The 19,037-nt window shown below is 41.4% G+C and overlaps 1 protein-coding gene across 1 annotated transcript; it reads right to left on the bottom strand.

The window, feature by feature from the left end:
* Window positions 1-257: 257 nt before the first annotated feature.
* On the bottom strand, window positions 258-16,392 carry n4bp2 (NEDD4 binding protein 2). The gene is made up of 16 exons (XM_079672587.1): window positions 15,702-16,392; window positions 14,316-15,315; window positions 13,509-13,633; window positions 13,263-13,351; window positions 12,596-12,672; window positions 12,333-12,473; window positions 8,620-11,297; window positions 8,195-8,280; window positions 7,768-7,813; window positions 7,321-7,544; window positions 3,021-3,145; window positions 2,769-2,895; window positions 2,488-2,664; window positions 2,141-2,309; window positions 1,539-1,662; window positions 258-1,433 (listed from the first exon to the last, which is right to left on the bottom strand). The coding sequence occupies exons 1-16, from the start codon at window positions 15,964-15,966 to the stop codon at window positions 1,388-1,390; spliced, it is 5,499 nt and encodes a 1,832-aa protein (XP_079528713.1). The 5' UTR covers window positions 15,967-16,392; the 3' UTR covers window positions 258-1,387.
* Between the last annotated feature and the right edge of the window lie 2,645 nt (window positions 16,393-19,037).

The following is a 19,037-nucleotide window of genomic DNA, read 5'->3' as shown; positions in this document are numbered from 1 at the left end:
TGACAATGCTCTTGAATTGCTCAAGTGTTATAAAGTGGATAAAGAAAGAATAAATGGACACTGGTTTATGAACCGAAGGTAATACTGTATGTATCCTTATTTGATCGTGAATTATAAATGTGAATGGATCTTGATTTTTCTTTTTTCATGTTCCTATAGCTTATTGGTTTTTATTTTAGTGATATTTAATAATAAATAAAAAAATACAAGATACACATGTGTTTCTGGTGTAAAGCCATACATGCAGCAGTCATGAATTGTAAACAAATGTGAGTTTATTCCACAATACAATATTATCTGTAAAACCATTTAAACAAATGAATATAAAAATACACATTTCTCTTTATAATTAATTCAACAACATTATTTACAGTCAGTACAATTGTTCAACATTGTTGTTGAACCAATATGAAAAATATCACACAGATAGAAAAAATGAGGATTTATTTTAAATCTACAAAAATCGAGAAGCAACCTGAGGAATACAACTGTTATAAAAATTTGGCACAACGCTTTAAAAAACAAGTAGCTACCATGAAAGGTCTGGAGAAGTAAGTCAATTGGCCTCGAAAAAAGAAAACCAAACACTGATGTATCTGTTCCTGAGTTTGAATCTCCACATATTAGCAGCTAACCTTGGTTCGGCCTTAAGAAAATAAGCAGTTGCCGTTTTATGTTCAGCAGAACTCTAAAAGGAGGATGTTAACAATATTTAAGAACTGGCTGTGAAACACTAAAACCAAGAGACACAAAAAACCTTCTCCTTAGCATCTGGATAGATCGCATGCATTTAATGGAGAATTAAATCCATACTTTTTAGTGCCTCATAAAATATGCCATAATACTTAAATTCCTAGAGAGCAACCTCCAAGAAGACAGCATGCAATCATAATTCAAGTCTGATAAAATCCTCATAATACGTCTCAAATATTACTGCAGATGAGTCAATTAAATAACACCTTATTAAACATCATGCCTTCAAAACAAAAAGGGATTTCGATTTTAAAATTATCTTAAAAAGGCTTAAAGATAAAGTATATTCTGCAACACTATAAAACTATTTTATTTTAAAATGTACATACATTCTAGCTTTACAGCTGCTTTTGTGCTGTAAAAATGTATTCTAACAAATTAAAACTCTTTTAAGATCTGAATCAAGTTTATGATTCAACCGAAATTCTCCTAAATTTCCCAAAGATTAAGACGACTTATGGAGTGAACATAGAGAGAAAGCAAGATAAAAAAGGTACCAAAAACAAATTGAGTGTATTGTACTGTATAAACTATAGTAATTGTATATTTAGCGTTGTAGAAGTGTATGTCTGTGTACGTGTGTATGTTGTCCTCTATAGCAGCTTAAGCTTGAATCCAATAGACCCGGTTCTTCTCACTTCAAAGAGACCAACACGAGACCTGGCTTTGGCTCAGTGAACCTGAGAGATGAAGAGATAGGAGAAAAGGTGGGTGACGATGAAAATGCTCTGCTTGTATGTTTTTTTTTGTGTTTGTGTGTGTGTGTTTTCTGTGTGTGTGTGTACCTGTAGCTTTTGTTGGTGAGGTAGTCTATAACGGCAGGGCGGATGCGGGCCACGCCCCCCTGGCTGTGGTTCCCTCTTCCTGTGATGACAGAGAGCTGAGGTCGACACAGACCCTGCTCAAAGTCTACTCAGAAAGAGGATCAAAGAAAAACAAACCAACACACACCATACAGTTAAGGGGAGAAGCTCGCACAAACTTTGACAAAGCGACGGGAACACAAACTTCTGCAAGTGTCCTTGATAAGATATTCTGATTATCAATGCTTGATAGTCATTTCTGTATTTTGCAACATCTATCATCTTGATGCTTAGCAAAATATGTTGCCAAATGTTCTGAAAAGAGAAGGGTTACCACTTCAGGACCGTGAGACTGATCAGAAGGAAATACAGGAAAATGTTTTGGATTTTAGTGGCAGTGGTGGGCTATGACTTAAGTGGCATTAAATGTGCCATTCAACATGCATCTCCCCTCATTCTCTATCATGGGTCAACTTGGACTAACAAATAAAAAAAGGTGTAAAATGCCCCTAAAACATTTACAAAAAATGAATTCTCCAATGACTATTATTGTTAAACATACAGCATAGGAGAGCCCTCATTACCTGTGGTTTTGTCCTGTAACACTTGGGCCAGATGCTGCAGGGCCTCATCGACATGCAGCCCGTGGAGGTCCAGGATGTTGCTGGGCAGCAGCGATGAGTTAACCTTCTCAAAAATCTGGACTGCTGCTCTGTGATTGGCCTCACGCATCTGCTGGCCATGCAGGTGTCCCTACAGGAGAGGTGATGCAAATGCGTAAACTGTGAGTGGAGGATTACAAATAAAATAAGAGCTGCAAATTCAAAGAGACAATACAAGAAGATCTAAATGATAATGTTTCCCCCCAGTGTTGGGCAAAAGACATTGCTTTACGAGTGAAAATATTATTGTAAGACATCCAGCGCCTCACCTGCTGAGCGTAAAATGAAGCAACTTGTTTCCTTCCTTGCTGGTAGGCCTCAGCAGCCTTGGAGAAACACTCGAGCTGTCGCTCCCGTTGTTGGCTGGCCTCGGCCCTGAAGTCCTGGTAGTCCGGGTCCTCCGTATCCTGATAGTCGAGTACGGTTGACTCCGGGGGCTTCTGCCTCTGGAAAATTCAAAAGGGAACATAGAGAAACACACAGCAGTTTAGCAAAGCCAGTAACCAGTAAGGACACATCTCTTCAGCTCTATGCTGGTGTTTGCCAGTACCTTCTCCCGCTCCTTGCTGACTGCTCTGAGGTGGTCAGACCGAGGAGGCTCGGGGGCCACTACCGTCTTTACGGGCCCTTCGTCTAGTAGAGAGCGAAGGAACAGCTCTGTCTGGATCAGGTTGTAACTATGCAAGAATAAACAAATAAACAGAGTAAGGAACTGTACTTTAACACATCACATACATGTTTAATCGATAATAGAGTCTGTCAAACAAATCAAACAAATAAATTGTCAATGTAATGTTCTTACTTGTGGTCTCTGAATATGTCCTGGAGGAAATGTCTGTCAATGGTGGGGAAGAGGGCGAACAGCTGGTTCTCTTTCAACATGGCAGCTCCATCACGCAGGTCCAGGTCTGCGCGGCTTTGTCTGGTCTTAGAGGAAGAGGTTTGGAAAGAGGTTAGGATGTGGGGAACAAACCAGACTAGAGAATGCAATCCCTGACGACATTTCTAGTGGGAATGCTTTATGCTGAAAAGCTGACGCTAAACTGCTATGCTGAAATGTAATGTCTAAGAAGAAAGTGAAGAATTTAGATTGAAATTATATATGAACACTGGGGGCTTGAATGTGTGATGAGAGAAGAAAAGAAAGTAAAAAGGCTAGGAAAAGCAGCAGAATATTGGAACTGCAAACTTTTGAACTAACTTGATGGCGAATGATCTTTCGCCATGCCAACGGCATTTGATGACATCCCATAATACGCTTAGATGCGTTGATGGCTGGATCGTAACCAAACCTGTGAAGTTTTGGGCCGTTTGGAGCATTTTCATTGAAGTTATGAGAAAACCGCCACTGTTTTATGGCAAGGGATGCGTTTCCATGGAAACGGCATATGGTGAGATGTTAGTTTTGACATAGAACTGTTGAGGCATGGAGAGGTGATATACAGGTGAAGATTGTGGGACAACCAGACCGTGTCCATTGGAGCTACAGCGATATCGTGTTTTATGGCGAGGGATGCATTTCCATGGCAACAGCCTATGGTGAGATGAGACCTCAGATTTGGCGTAAAGCTGTTGAGGCATGGACCGGTGATATACAAGCGAAGTTTGGGGGGCGATCGGACCGTGTCCATTGGAATTACAGCGACATCGTGTTTTAAGGCGAGGGATGGAAACGGCATATGATGACACCCCATAATTGAGCTGTTGATGGCGAGGGACGCGTTGCCATAGTAACACCACATTACGTAACATCAGATTTGATGTAGAGCTGTGTTAACCATTATCTGAAGTCTGCTACTCTGAGCATGTCAGTTGGAGTTATGACATCGTTTTCCATGATACAGGTGTTTATATTTGAGCTAACGACGTGTCCAGAGATCGAAGGTTTCCATGGTGATCAAATAAATGTGGCAAAGGCTCAAATTTGTTGAACAACACATTTGTAACAGGTTTGTTAATTGACCAAAAAATATGAACAGTTTGAAGATGGGATTATTATTATGAATATTTGTAGGTCAGTGAAAAGTAGAATAATTTTCTATTTTAGAAAAGCTGACACTGTAGTGCATCGCTGGTTTTAAAAGTAATTTATAAGAGTCATGTTTAACGATGTGCAATACTTAAAACATTTGTGTGTCATTAGTTAGCTGAGAAAATAGGGATAAATACCTTGACATATTGACTACAAGAGTTTGAATCAAACAAGCAACCTTGTATTTGAAAGATTAACTCACATAGCAACAGTCGCACATGGTATATACAGTGGGGCAAAAAAGTATTTATTCAGCCACCAATTGTGCAAGTTCTCCCACTTAAAAAGATGAGGCCTGTAATTTTCATCCTAGGTATACCTCAACTATGAGAGACAAAATGAGGAAGAAAAAAAAATCCAGAAAATCACATTGTCTGATTTTTAAAGAATGTATTTGCAAATTATGGTGGAAAATAAGTATTTGGTCAATAACAAACAAACAAGATTTCTGGCTCTCACAGACCTGTAACTTCTTCTTTAAGAGCCTCCTCTGTCCTCCACTCGTTAACTGTATTAATGGCACTTGTTTGAACTCGTTATCAGTATAAAAGACACCTGTCCACAACCTCAAACGGTCACACTCCAAACTCCACTACGGCCAAGACCAAAGAGCTGTCAAAGGACACCAGAAACAAAATTGTAGACCTGCACCAGGCTGGGAAGACTGAATCTGCAATAGGTAAGCAGCTTGGTGTGAAGAAATCAACTGTGGGAGCAATTATTAGAAAATGGAAGACATACAAGACCACTGATAATCTCCCTCGATCTGGGGCTCCGCGCAAGATCTCACCCCGTGGGGTCAAAATGATCACAAGAACGGTGAGCAAAAATCCCAGAACCACATGGGGGGACCTAGTCAATGACCTGCAGAGAGCTGGGACCAAAGTAACAAAGGCTACCATCAGTAACACACTACGCCGCCAGGGACTCAAATCCTGCAGTGCCAGACGTGTCCCCCGTACATGTCCAGGCCCGTCTGAAGTTTGCTAGAGAGCATTTAGATGATCCAGAAGAGGATTGGGAGAATGTCATATGGTCAGATGAAACCAAAATATAACTTTTTGGTAAAAACTCAACTAGACGTGTTTGGAGGAGAAAGAATGCTGAGTTGCATCCAAAGAACACCATACCTACTGTGAAACATGGGGGTGGAAACATCATGCTTTGGGGCTGTTTTTCTGCAAAGGGACCAGGACGACTGACCCGTGTAAAGGAAAGAATGAATGGGGCCATGTATCGTGAGATTTTGAGTGACAACCTCCTTCCATCAGCAAGGGCATTGAAGATGAAACGTGGCTGGGTCTTTCAGAATGACAATGATCCCAAACACACCGCCCGGGCAATTAAGGAGTGGCTTCGTAAGAAGCATTTCAAGGTCCTGGAGTGGCCTAGCCAGTCTCCAGATCTCAACCCCATAGAAAATCTTTGGAGGGAGTTGAAAGTCTGTGTTGCCCAGCGACAGCCCCAAAACATCACTGCTCTAGAGGAGATCTGCATGGAGGAATGGGCCAAAATACCAGCAACAGTGTGTGAAAACCTTGTGAAGACTTACAGAAAACGTTTGACCTCTGTCATTGCCAACAAAGGGTATATAACAAAGTATTTAGATGAACTTTTGTTATTGACCAAATACTTATTTTCCACCATAATTTGCAAATAGATTCTTTAAAAATCAGACAATGTGATTTTCTGGATTTTTTTTTCTCATTTTGTCTCTCATAGTTGAGGTATACCTAGGATGAAAATTACAGGCCTCTCATCTTTTTAATGGGAGAACTTGCACAATTGGTGGCTGACTAAATACTTTTTTGCCCCACTGTAAGTGGTGTGGCTGAGTAATTTAAAGGGTTCATGAATAGAGGGGACTTGAATGTGAAATAAGAACAAGAAAATAAAAGTCTAAATGCATGAAAAAGAAGCAGAATATTTTAACTGAAAACTTTAGAACTAAAAGCTTACGTCACCAATAATGTCTAAAATATGTGGAACATGTGGAAGTCAGTATGAAGTCTCCATCAGACGGAAAAGAATAGGCTGAGACAGTCTGTTAAACTCCAGTGACCACGTCATTAGTCTGCTGCTCTAATTATGTCAATTAGAGTTATGACATAATCGTGTTCCATGACACAGGTGCTTATATTTGAGCTAACGACGGGTCCAGAGATCAAAGGTTTCCATGGTGATTAGTGAGAGGAAAGCATTTTCATTGTTCTGAATGAGAGATAAACCTGTTACATGTGATTGTTTTGTGGAAGAACCACAACAGATATCGGTGAAATTTCAAAGCGTGAAGCATGTCAAGGAACTTGAGCATCTGAAGTGTGCTTTTTGTGTACTTTCGGGTTAATAATGTGGCCTTTTTGGCAGATTAACTAAAGGTGTGCGGCTGCTGTGGTGGGGAAAGGTGAGGCTGAAGTTACAATGGGTTTTAATGGAGACATGTTGAAAGTTTTTGTCACTTCATGCCCTCAAGAGGCATTTTGTTTAATTATTTGCTTAATTTTTTTTACTCTTTCAAGCTACGAGATGTTTTCCTACGTTTGTGATGAAAGATTATGTCTCAGGAATGTAGGGTTTATTTATGGCAGGTTTAAAAGAAATATGAAGGCAAAATTAAATCTGTCCTCCACTCTAGCTGTGACATCACGCACTCTAAAATCTGAAGAAGGCCTCTTTACCAAGGTCTGAACAATGTTTAATATCTGTAAAAGTAAGAATCAGATTTAAAAGTTTTGTTGTTTGAACAGAGTTTCTGCGATGTTCAATGTGGGAGAAGCAGCGCAGAATAATAAAGAATTTTGTTCGTAGTATAACAATAAAATATGTATGGAATGGATGTTTAACAGAAGTGACATAATGTTACATACATACATGAAGTCACATGCTTTGAAATTTAGAGATTTTGTGGACTTATAAACTGCTGAAATAATGTGTGAAACAAAAACTAAAAGAATACAATTTGAGGAATAGTTTGGAAAAACTAAAAGGAAATGCGTATAAATAAACACTCGTATTTTATTAATATAAATGACATTTATTACACAGAACAGGATTGAAACAAATGTGATACCTTTTTCACGTTCTCCTGCAAAGCCTGCTCCTCTTTGATAATATCTCTAAGAGACACATGTGGTTGGGACATGTTCCAGTGGTCCATGTATGGCATCGGAGCACCGGCCTCTGGTTGGCTGTCCAGTGACTCGTAACCATCCGCACTAATCAGGAAACTTGCTGACTGTGATCGCTCTCGAGATCCAGATCTGGACTTCTGTGAGTCTCCCCAGTGTGCTGAACCTATACATTCAGAGGTTGTGAAACAAAATTATGTTGTGTGAAAACCAACTACATTTCTGTTTGAGTGGGACAATAAGGTTGAACACAAATAAAAGTAAATAAAAAAAAACAGATGAAAAGTCTGTGAGTGTGAATGTAACTGAGGTAATAATATGTTGAGCAAAATATGCCGTTATTATCCCATGGTGCTCCATGGATTTGAAATGTGTGTGTGTGTACTTACTTTCCTGAAGCAGGTGAAATGAAAGAGCTGCATGTCTCTGCCTTTCCTGTAAAACAGCATTCACAGTCAAATTAGAAAAACAGAGAGACTCACAATTAGCAGAATATCAGGGTGGATATAACAGAGATGTAATTGTGTTTCCTGCCAAGGCACTACAAATGTAAATTAGCCTATAGCTAACTCTGGGACAGCTAAGAAGCTGTGCACTGTCCTGATACAAAAATGCATAAAATTCTAATTGCATGGATAGAACTGATGCTGGTTAAGTATTGCTGTTAAATATGAAACTTGTAATAACTGATGAGTAAAGCTCTGTAAAGGAGCTGCAGATTATGTTGATAACCATGAGAGAAGCATTTCACATTGTCAATGGACATCTTGTTATTATGAACATATCAATTGTTATAATGGTTCTTAACAAGCTCACCTGAATGGTTTCCTTCCACTTCTGGTGGAGCAGTTTGGCCAGGTGCAGGTCCATCTTCACTGCATAATCATCAGTTGGGCATGATCCTGAATATCGTTGACAGGAGAGGATAGACACACTTTTGTCAGTTTTAAATACCAGGGTAGTATAAACGCTTCTTTTTTTGGTTCAGCTTAAAGCAAAATGCCTGCTGCTTGTCAGAATGTATAACAGTGTATTACATTTCAATTCAGAGGGCAGCTGCATACAGAATCCTTTATCATTTTATAAAAACAACAAACTGCCCCCTTACGTTGTCTACTGACTCCTAAAACAGTATCAGTAGCTGCAACATTTGGCGGGGCAAATTACAACAATCACACATGTCATTCCTCGTCTTTGGTGAATGTGCCATCACATGATATGCATCTTCTGTTTTTAATTACCTGGGTCTACTCCTACAGGTCCAAACAGCTCAGTGAGCTGCAGAGCCAGCTCCGTGGGTAGTTTCAGCTCCACACTCTGAATGTCCATGTGGCTGCTCCTCCTCTCCTCCATGATCCTCCTTTCACTCCTCTCCTTCTGGTTTTGCTCACTCTCCTCTAACTCAGCCTGCAGCAGCCGGTGAACCTCTTCCATGCTGGCAATCTCTTCCTCAATCTCAACTCTTGACTCTTCAATTATTACTCCGTCTTCTGAGCTTTGACCCCAAACGCCACCTTCCAAAACAGCTTCTGAGGCAACCTTGTGTTCAGTGACGCCACATCTCCCTCCTTCGTTTACGCCATGAGGAAGACTGAGTTCTGTTTGAAGAGATCTTTCTAAGTGTGAGGTTGTATCAGGATGCTCTTTGTTTTGAACTTGAACAGCGGCACCTCCTAAACTGAGCACATCAGTATTATTGTTGCTCTCATCTGATTCTCCAACTGTGTCAGAGGTTGACTGCTCACCATGCTGCTCTCCCTTTGGCTGACCTTCAGGGTGATGCTCGTCTAAAACATGAGGACATAAGCTATTTCCTTCAGGTTTGTCCAAAGCTCCAAACAGACTGGATGTGATCTGCTCATCTTCATCCCCACCACCGTCGTCCTCCTCTCTCCCACCATCGTCCTCTCTGAAGAACCTCTCTCCGGAGTCCAGCAGCAGGTTGGTCGTCCATTCCAAGTCCTGATGGCATTTGTCATACAGATCTTCTAACATATCGAAACTCACCAGTTTGAAATGGCGGCTGAGGATGCGCAGGCTCTCAAGCTGGTCTTGAGTTGACCCGATATCTTTCTCCTCCACCTGTGTGCCTTTCTCATGCGCCACGTGGTAGGGCACCTCTCTTTGGCCGGAGTGGTGAACTGCCACAGCTGCAGAGACGGCGGAGGAACGCTCTGGTGCGAAGCGAAAGGAGTCTCCAGACAGGACTGTGATGTCCCCGGTGACCACTGCATCATCACTGCTGTTTTTATGGTTGAGACGCCATAGGAGGGCAAAGTCTTGAGGTTCAGTTTGGGTGTGGTGGCCTCCGTCTACCAGAGGAAGAGGGAGAGGGGAAGGAGGCTGCAGCTGGACCTCAGAATTGGACTCGATGGACAGATCAGTGTTTGGTTTAATACTAAGGCTAATGTCACAGTTGTCAGGTTCAATATCTGTCTTAATACTGTCCTGAGTGCTGTTTATACTTTGGGTTGAGGTATTGGGACTTTCAAGATTGTTCATTGAAGAAGCAGGACAGTTTTGAGTGAAGGTGAGGGCTAGTTTGCACTGTTTCCCTGATCTACGACCGGGGCGCAGCCTTCTTTCCTGACTGCCTCCACTGATGGAACGGCTCCCTGTTTCTACAGAGCCTTCACACACAGGACTCTGACACGCATCACTAACATGACTCTGATCAGCCTCAACACTTGTCTCAGGCTCTGTGCCTACCTCACATTCAATATTGTGGCTTGCTTGCCCATCATGGCATACACTTGCCTCCACAGTGTTGGGGGTGTCGAGTAAACTAGCAATTGGATCAGAGAGGGGATTTGTTTGGATAGTTGATATCACATCTACAGAGCCTGTTTCACTTCCCATCTCTAACACATTCCCTCCTGTTGTTCTACTAGCTTCATTTTCAGTTTTCTGTCCCTCCCAATGATCTATTCTCGAGTCCTTGACCTTCGCAGAGTCAGCTGCCTTCCAGTCTAACACACAGTCAGGTAATTCAGCTCTGCTGAAGTTATCCTGGGTCATGTTTTGTTGACTCTCGTCTCTGTTGGATCTACTTTCATGGCAGTCCCCATATATACCAGCTGCCTCTTCTTCTTTCTTTAATTCGTCTGTAGGGGTTGGGGAAAGAGAAGACGAACGGGAAGAGTCGGTCTGAATATCAGCTACTCCCGTCTGAATAAGATCCAGAAGCTTCTGAAACTCTGTCACATTTGATCCAGACTGCACTTTTGTTTTCTTTTTCTGAGCTTCTTGAGACACTTCTTCTTTCTTCCCATTTGCTTCTTCATGTTTTTCACTTCTCCTCACCTGTCTCTGCTCCAGGGACCCTTCAGAAGGCCAATCTCCTACAAAATCTAAAATGTAAGGCCTTCCCTTCTCTCTCCCATCCCTCACTATTTCAACCCCTTCTGCTTCCTTTGATTTTTCCTTCTCCTTTGCCTCGCTGTCTGATTGGTTAGTATCTTTCACCACATCTGCAGGCTCCGACCTATCAAATTCAGACCTCCTGCTTGGCCTTTCTCTCCTCACTCTTTGTGCAATAGACTCAGAGAAAGCCACGGGCAATTCATCTCCACGATGACCTTCGCTCATTACAGATTCAACGATACAGTCAGGGATTCTCTGATCTCCTATTGGAAGATTTGAATCTATCTGGGCGTCCAACTCAGAATCTAATTCGCCCAAATCCATATTTTCCTCCTCGTCATTTATTTCAGGGTGTTCCGTAAAACTTTCTGTATGTTGTAAATTTAGAGACTCCGCAGATTCGTTGGGGCCATCTTCCAGCATGCCCACCTCACCAGAGCGACCAATAGATGATACGTCAGGGAGAGAGGAAAACAGCTGAGGGCGGGGCTTAAATCCATGAGTCAATCCAGACTGCCCCACAAGGTCAGGGCGAGGTGTTTCAGAAGACACCGGCCTAGAGGAAATTAAATATATGAAATGGTACAATTAAAATAACTCATTATGGGGAAAAAATATCAACATTTGGTCTGATTTAGGCCAATGATGTTGCATGAATTCCGTTTATTAGATGAACAAAAAATCGATTGATATTCATTCATTGGAGGCGTGTGGTGCAGTGGGTTGTGCCTTGGTGTTCGGATCAGGGGGTCACAGGTTCAAACCCCGCTTCAGTCAGCATGTCGTTGTGTCCCTGGGCAAGACACTTCACCCCAAATTGCTCCTTTGGGGATTGCCCACAGTATTGAGTATGTAAGTCGCTTAAAAAAAGCGTCTAACAAGTAACATGTGATGTAATTTCATGTTAATTAACCACAATGGGTTTTACAACCTTCTGTGCAACTATAAAACTCAGATTATCCATTTCTTACTTTCTTTGATTAGGAAACTTGAAAAAAACAATGAGGGAATGGTGACAAGGTACATACAATATATGCAGTCACAATCAAAATGCAAAAAATAAATAAGAAAAATAAATGAAAGCATTGATTTATACAACTAGGTTAGCAATTGAACACTGGAATTGTTTCAGCGGTGTAAGTGAGGTCAACTTAAAAATATTGTTCACTTAAGGGAAACAGTAATGGAGAGCTAAATGCAGTAGGAAAAATTGAGAAATGTTTATGTAAATATATATTCCAAATTAATACTCATTTGTTTTTATTTGAAAATGTGCAGGTAAAGTCACCAGTAGAAACTAGAGACTATATATGGTTGTAATGCAGTGAAATTAAAAATAATGATACGATTGGTTTAGATTTCATCAGTTCTCAGCAAGAATCGTAATATTGTGCTCTTTGAGACTACACTCAGTCAGTTTCAGTACTGTTTAAATTACTTGACTTTGGCAATATTTACATGGACACTTTTAATAAATAAATAAATGATAAGCTTTGCAGGTTGTGTCAGACATAATGGGCCAAAACTGAATTCAATGTGATACAAATCAAACGTCCTGTCTCCAATACAAACATTCATAGTTGAAACTCACTGTGGGCTTCTGTTCTCCATTGCAAGCCGCTGTTTCACCTCAGGCATCTGTGAGCCAATGATGGACTGGACTGTGACGTAGCGCTCATAAGAATTAAGCATGCGTCGGATTTTTTCCAATGGCACATCATGTTTGGTACGTCTGCATATGCATGAAGAGAAACATAGAAACACATTAACAGAGTTACAAAACACACATCTGGGGTATATAAAATAATCTACAGGAAAAACAGATTGTTGCTGTAATTATTCCCTCTCCCTCACCTCTCAAGTTCTCTGGGCTTGCTCTTCCACCAAGTGTCCGGCTCTCGGAACAGCACCTTGTATCCATTTTTCAGTGCCTACAACAGACAGGGGACCAACCATTTTTTTACGGTTCAGAACAAAATTATCTATACTAAGTCCAGCAACTTTTTAAACCAACTTTTCCTCAAATGCTTTGTACTCCAACAATATATTTGTTTAAGAACTACATTCTTTGTCCACCTGATAAAATAGGTATAATAATGTTTTTGTCTTATGTCCTATATAATATGCTGCATTGTAGGAGGTGATTGGGATTTAAGACTTCCATTGCCATAACTAAACTGTAGCTAATGTGCATATGACAATAACATCCTTTAATCTTTCATCAACAGCCCTGGGGATTCATCGGCAGGTTATTAAGGTAAAAATGATGCAATGAAACGTGCTCCAGTAAGTACATTTTGAGTAATACATTAATGCATTAAATGGCTAATCAGACAGTATTAGTATTCAATGACAGGGCAAAACCGAGACGTAGCTGAAGGTTATCTCTGCAGTACTAAAGTATTCATCAGGCTGAGTTTTATGAACTTCTCCTCCAAAACAATTATTGTTACAGCAAAATCAGTTAGCCATGGGAGAGCTGAGTAACCATGCTTTATGTAAAACAGGCGAGCAGACTGACCTGAGCCACATAGGGTTTCATCTCCCAGCCCTGCATGTTGGTATTGTCAATGATGATGGGGTTGGCGCCCCTTTCAAATGCCTCCTTGGCTATTGAATAAAGTTCAAACAAGAGAAACAGAGCACTTGTCATTTTACACACAGCACTCAAATTAAACAATGTCAATCAATGACATAGATAAAACAATCTATTGACTTGCTACTGATGCATCACATCTTACCATAGCTGTTGGTGTGTGTTGTTTACCTTGTTTATGGTTCCACTCATGGGCCTCCCCCAGAGCATTGGGGTCAAACTGATATTCTCCGTGACGAGTGAAATAATTGTCAGTGCTCAGAATAACCCCACCTCGGTTGTGCTCTAACAAGGCTCTGCACCAAAAAAGAGCAACATTGTGTGTGTTTTTTTGATAATGTTGGGAAAAAACTGAATGTACTCTTTCAATATCAGAATAGCACATGATAACAAAGACCCTACATAGCTGTGTGTACATGACAGGACATATGATTACCTAGAAAAGCTTCAGGACACACTGTTAAGGGATATGATAGCTATGTGACAACGATTAACATCATGAATCAGCCTCTATGGAGATAGACATATGACAAGCATGATGATCCTTTCTGACGTGGGCCTTAGCTAATCTAAACTAAACATTCTATAGTGCTTTGAACTGGTATTTCTGCTTCTTGTGACTGTGTAACAGCCTCTCTTGTATGTAAGAATTTGAAGGACACTGTTCAGGAACTAGTTGTACCATATGCTCTATGTGATGACTACTTCCATTCTTGCAAGGATAATAAATACATGTATCCGGATATTGAAGCTGAAGCCGGTGACGAGTGATATTTTTCTAACAGATGATAATTCCTGTATTATTTAAAGCAGGCTCAATTTTAAATGTTCTTCAATGAGAGAAAGACAGACAGCACCACATCAATTGAACCTGTGTTTTCTATCAAAATAAGTTATACAATCCTAAATTGACCCATACCAGCATATGTTACTAAAGTTTAAAGCGTATTGCTTTTTGGAGTATCCCAGCATTCTCACCTTGCCAAGGTAGACTTCCCAGATCCTGGAGGCCCGCGTAACAACACAAGGACCCTCCCTTCCAAGCGTAGCCTGCTGTACTGGGGGGGGGGATGTGGCCCAGCAGACAGGGCCCAGGACTTTGGGATAGTAGCAGAAGGTCTGAGCGGTGCCTGGCCGACCGGGCCCTGACTCAGCCAGGGAGAGGCATGCCTGGGCATTCTGGGCCAGTTGGAAGCCACAGGGGTAATGAAGGCTGGCCCCTGGTTTCCATGGACACGGGGAGAAAACACTGGTGCCTGAGGGTTCCAGGGCAAAGGTATGTAGCCAAGCGGTTCCTGATTCAACATGTTTACCTTAGATCTCGCTCCTCCAACTATTGCTTTAGAGGGCATGACCCTGGCACTGTCTGGTAGAGTGTGCAATGGGTCTTGCTTTTTATACACCTGGAAAGCCGAGGGACGTCCCGAGGCTGCCAGGTCCAGAGGAGATTTAGTCTTGTTTGCAGGATTCTCTGTCACCAGATGTGTAAAATCCACCCTCGACTGCTGCTTCTCAACCATTTCATCTTCCCAAATGCTAAGCTGGTCAAGCGGAGAGGAGGCTCTGGAAATATGCTCCACTGGGCCACCTCCAGAGGATCCTCTAGATCCAGGTTGCATGCTGGACTGAAGCACCTCAGGGAGGACCTGCTGTGGGAATGGTGGAGGAGGGAAAGAGGAAAGGGACATACCAACAGATAAATACGGGCTGCTGTGGTGATCTTCCTTAGCGTATTGTTGTGCGGTTAGTGTCTCTAGCTCCTGATCGACAAGCAAGTCCAGCTCTTCTGTCAGGAGGTTGGTGGAGGGAGGAGAGGGCAGCTGAGGTGGTTTGGAGGAGTCAGGTCTAGGTTCAGAAAAGTGAAGCGGTCTGAGAAGGGCTGCAGCAGTGAGCTCAAAGCCAGAAACATGAGAAGGCATAGGGGCTGCAACTTCAGCAGCCACAGACAGCTCCAAGAGAGAGTCCATTGCATTTTCAACTGCAACACAAAAAGAGTGGGGTTTCAAGTCATGATTCAATGTTGCAATACTGTATTCAATTTGAATTGATCGTTAAAGGAAAAAATAGTTTTAAAAGTGTAATAAAAATAATAAGTAACAGATTCTGTCTGACACATACAATATATATATGTTATTCAGGAACATAGTGCGGGACTCTAAAAGGCACAACAGGTGGAACAGGCTGGAGAGCCAAGGAATGCAAGGTGCAGTTTTATTTAGAGGACTGCTGATACTGTCAATAATAATGGAACTATGCAGTAATATCATGTAGTAAATATCTGTCAGAAATACACAGCTAACAAGCTAACTGGCTTAGCACACTAAATAGTCACACAGCAGGTTTGTCTTCCGTGTTTAGTGCTACCTTTAAAATCACACTCGGACAGCACGATGTATATAACTTCGGGGTCCAGGTGTGAGAACATCTCCTTCATGCTTTGGACGATTGTCTCCTTTTCGGAGCTGGAGAGCGAAGTGCTGGATGTAAAGTTGTTGGCCATGGCACCGTCAAATCCCGGAGGTAGTCGGTTGAGGCTCCCCCCCTCCAGCGGCCCGCCGCCTGGGACTCTGGCCGGGCTCTGGCCGTTTTTCTTCCGCCGAGGCATACCGGAGCCACCGTCCCCTCGCATTAGCGGCTACACGGTGCTAACTAACTAGCAGAGAAGCTACAGAAAGGGTGTCCGGGAGCTGAAATCATGCTTCTTTAGAGTCGGGGAGAGTAACCAAAGTGCAACAACTCAAGGTTAGAATATCTAAACAGCACTCCAAGTGGTGGAAATACATCAGATAGTGTGAATCGTGCCAAGTCCGCCTGAAATGTGCAAACCGGAAATCAAGACAGCACTTCAAAATAAAAGGTTTCCCGGCACAGGGTCCCTAATAATGAGAATTGAGTTTGCCCCTCGGAACAATGCCTGGACTGATGTGGATGAAACCGATGAAACAGTGGTGTTACTTTGGTTCGATAAAGCAGTGTGTTATTTGTGCCCGCTACTGACATTTGCATCTCATTTAGTGGAAGTTTTATATAGATCTGTCTATGCATGTTTTTATTATTATTGAAACGTTTGGCTGATACGTTTGTTTGTTTGTTTTTTCTTTTCATATTCTTTTGTTTTTTATATATTTTTTTCAAAACATTTCACAAAAAAACTTGTTCCTAAACACCAAATCTGTATGATAGGAAACTGTCTATAGCCTACTACTAAGAACAGAATCATCTAACATGAACATAACATGAACACAAACAAGTTGAAAAGTGATGAATACCAAAATAAAAAACATTTCACACATGAGACATTTATTAAATAGCATACGCGTTTTTACTCTCGTTTGAAAAGTATGCTTTTTCATGGGATCTCAAAGTGTCAAAATGTCGTTAATAGATACCTTCCTTAAATATTTCCATACACGATTTCAAGCCTTTAAAGTAATCAGAACAAATTATTTGAATTGTTCTATATTATAGTATTCGGGCACATATGGGTTATGAAAAAGTATGAAAAATACAATAAAAATATTACTTGAGTAGAGGTACAGAACAGGGACCGTTCTGGGGGGGCAGTGCCCCCCTAACACTGACTTTGGTCCCCCTGTGGCCCCCCTGAAAATGAAAAAAAATGAAAAAGTTTATGATTAAACGATTTCTTGGCTGATGGAATAGGCGGAACTAACGATATTTGTCATTCTAGTTGGACCCATTAGAGCAGGGGTCTCCAACACGTTGATCGCGAGCTACCGGTAGCTCGCAAGCCCTCAATAAGTAGCTCGCCAAGCAAATCCAAAATGTAAAAATACACACACAAAAAAAGGAAATGTAATTAAAAGAATCTACCCTATGCATAAACGAAACCTCAATCATAGTGAACTCTATACTTACTACAACTCTATGGCCGTTTCTGAATCGCGAGGAAACTGGCTTCCAAGCCAATATTTCAAGGATACTACGTCATCGAGTGCCGCCGAAGGACTGTTCCAATCTCCAGCATACTTGGAATTCCACCGAGGCCACGTCCTTGGTTTGGGGGTAATTTCGAGGCTGCACATGGGTAGACTTCGCGTCCTTCAATTCCCCACAATGCTTTGCGCACGGACCAGTTTCAAAAACCCTTGCGGCGAATGGCTGAACCGATGCAGCAGCACACATTTAAATGTAAGTATGTAGCCAAGCCGTGGCTTGGAAGTATACTTGCTTCGTTTCTGAAGGAAGTGACTTGGAAGTATGCGACTACCAAGCCAGTATCCTCGCGATTGAGAAACGGCCACCATCTATCCAACACCCCTCCTCCCCCACAATGAATATTGCCCAATCACGTTTTTGCTTGATTTGCGGGACCAGCATTGCAGTCGGGAAGAAAAGCAATGTGGAGCGGCACCTCACCGCTTCATAAGGAGTTTGACCGTGATTTTCCTTCTGGCAGAATCTACACAACATATCCTAATCATGCAAGCCTCAACACATGAGGGGCAGAGTTTTACTGTTTGGGTGTTGCAACTTGCATATATATATTTATTGCACTTGACGCACACATAGGCTACGCATGGCGTAACATGCCTCGCTTCTGCTAATAAGGCTAAGGGGGAAACATTAGAGCCTATTCAAAGAGCTGCTGATCGGGTAATATCATTCATGTAAATGATGATTGTACATATACGCACACCTTGGTGTAATTGTAGATTATTAGGAGTTAATCGCAATTCAGCTTAAACAGATGAAATGGTATGTGGAAAAAAAAAGGTATGAATTTATTTTATGTGGATAAATTGTTATGCTATAAATTGTTATGCTATAATATATAGATGAGCTCAGACGATTGCTAAAAAACATCAGGTTGGATTTTCTGTGAAATGGCAAGATGGGTGGGAAGAGGGGGGGACGGGGTGGCATGGGAAAGGGATTCCCTATATTTTTTCTTTCTTTGTCTTTTCTTTTTCTATATTGTCTATATAATTTGTATCTGTGTGGGTCCCTTTTGTGAGGGCAAAAAAACAACAACAAAAAAACAATGTCACAAAAAAAAAAAATTATTTGTTATTGGTTGAGATCATTTTGGGATTATTGAAAAGTATGCAGCTCCGTTTCATATGAGTGTGGAGAGCTGCATATATTTATTTTGTGCTCAAAGTGCACCAGATTGATACATTTAACTTCGGAGGTGTATGCCCCCAGACCCCCCAAATAAAGCAGGTTAAAATTATTAAATTGCATACATTTTCTTGTAGTAAACACTGAAAATGGGTCCCACAGACCCAAACAGCACACAAAGGGTAAAGTTAAGCATATAATAATGTGTAATGAAACAAATACCAATAACTGTATTGCATTGTTTTCTTATGCACAATTACTTCATACTTTCTTGGTCTTTTTCGTCCTGCATTTATTGCGCCCCCCTCAGAAAAGAACTGGCCCCAGCCTGTCCCCCCCCCCCCCCCCCCCCCAGTCAAATTGGGGGGCCACTAGAACCGCCACTGGTACAGAACTATTGAGAAAAATGTGAAGTATAATAAGTACTTATGTGAAACTATTTAATTGTAAAGTGGTCAAACAAACGAAACATTACTTAATGTCAGATGGTGCTGCAACGATTACATTGTATTTGTTATACCAGTTCACCACCAGGTGTCATTGTTTTCACAATTAATTGTGTAATAGTGAAAGTTAATTTGCTAAGGTGTTAATGCCAAAAGTAATTAAAGTAAA

The sequence above is a fragment of the Notothenia rossii genome (assembly GCF_949606895.1).
Source record: "Notothenia rossii genome assembly, chromosome: 1".
In the NCBI taxonomy this organism is placed as follows: Eukaryota; Metazoa; Chordata; class Actinopteri; order Perciformes; family Nototheniidae; genus Notothenia; species Notothenia rossii.
This window is presented reverse-complemented; position numbering and strand designations above follow the sequence as displayed.

Bases quoted from the DNA above. Each gene is read 5' to 3' on its own strand.
- n4bp2 (XM_079672587.1), bottom strand. From the start codon at position 15,966: ATGCGAGGGGACGGTGGCTCCGGTATGCCTCGGCGGAAGAAAAACGGC. The intron at 2,896-3,020 runs GTAAGAACATTA...ATTCTTGCATAG, and splicing joins GACATATTCAGAGACCACAA to TTACAACCTGATCCAGACAG. The intron at 1,434-1,538 runs GTACACACACAC...TTCATCTCTCAG, and splicing joins CTCACCAACAAAAGCTACAG to GTTCACTGAGCCAAAGCCAG.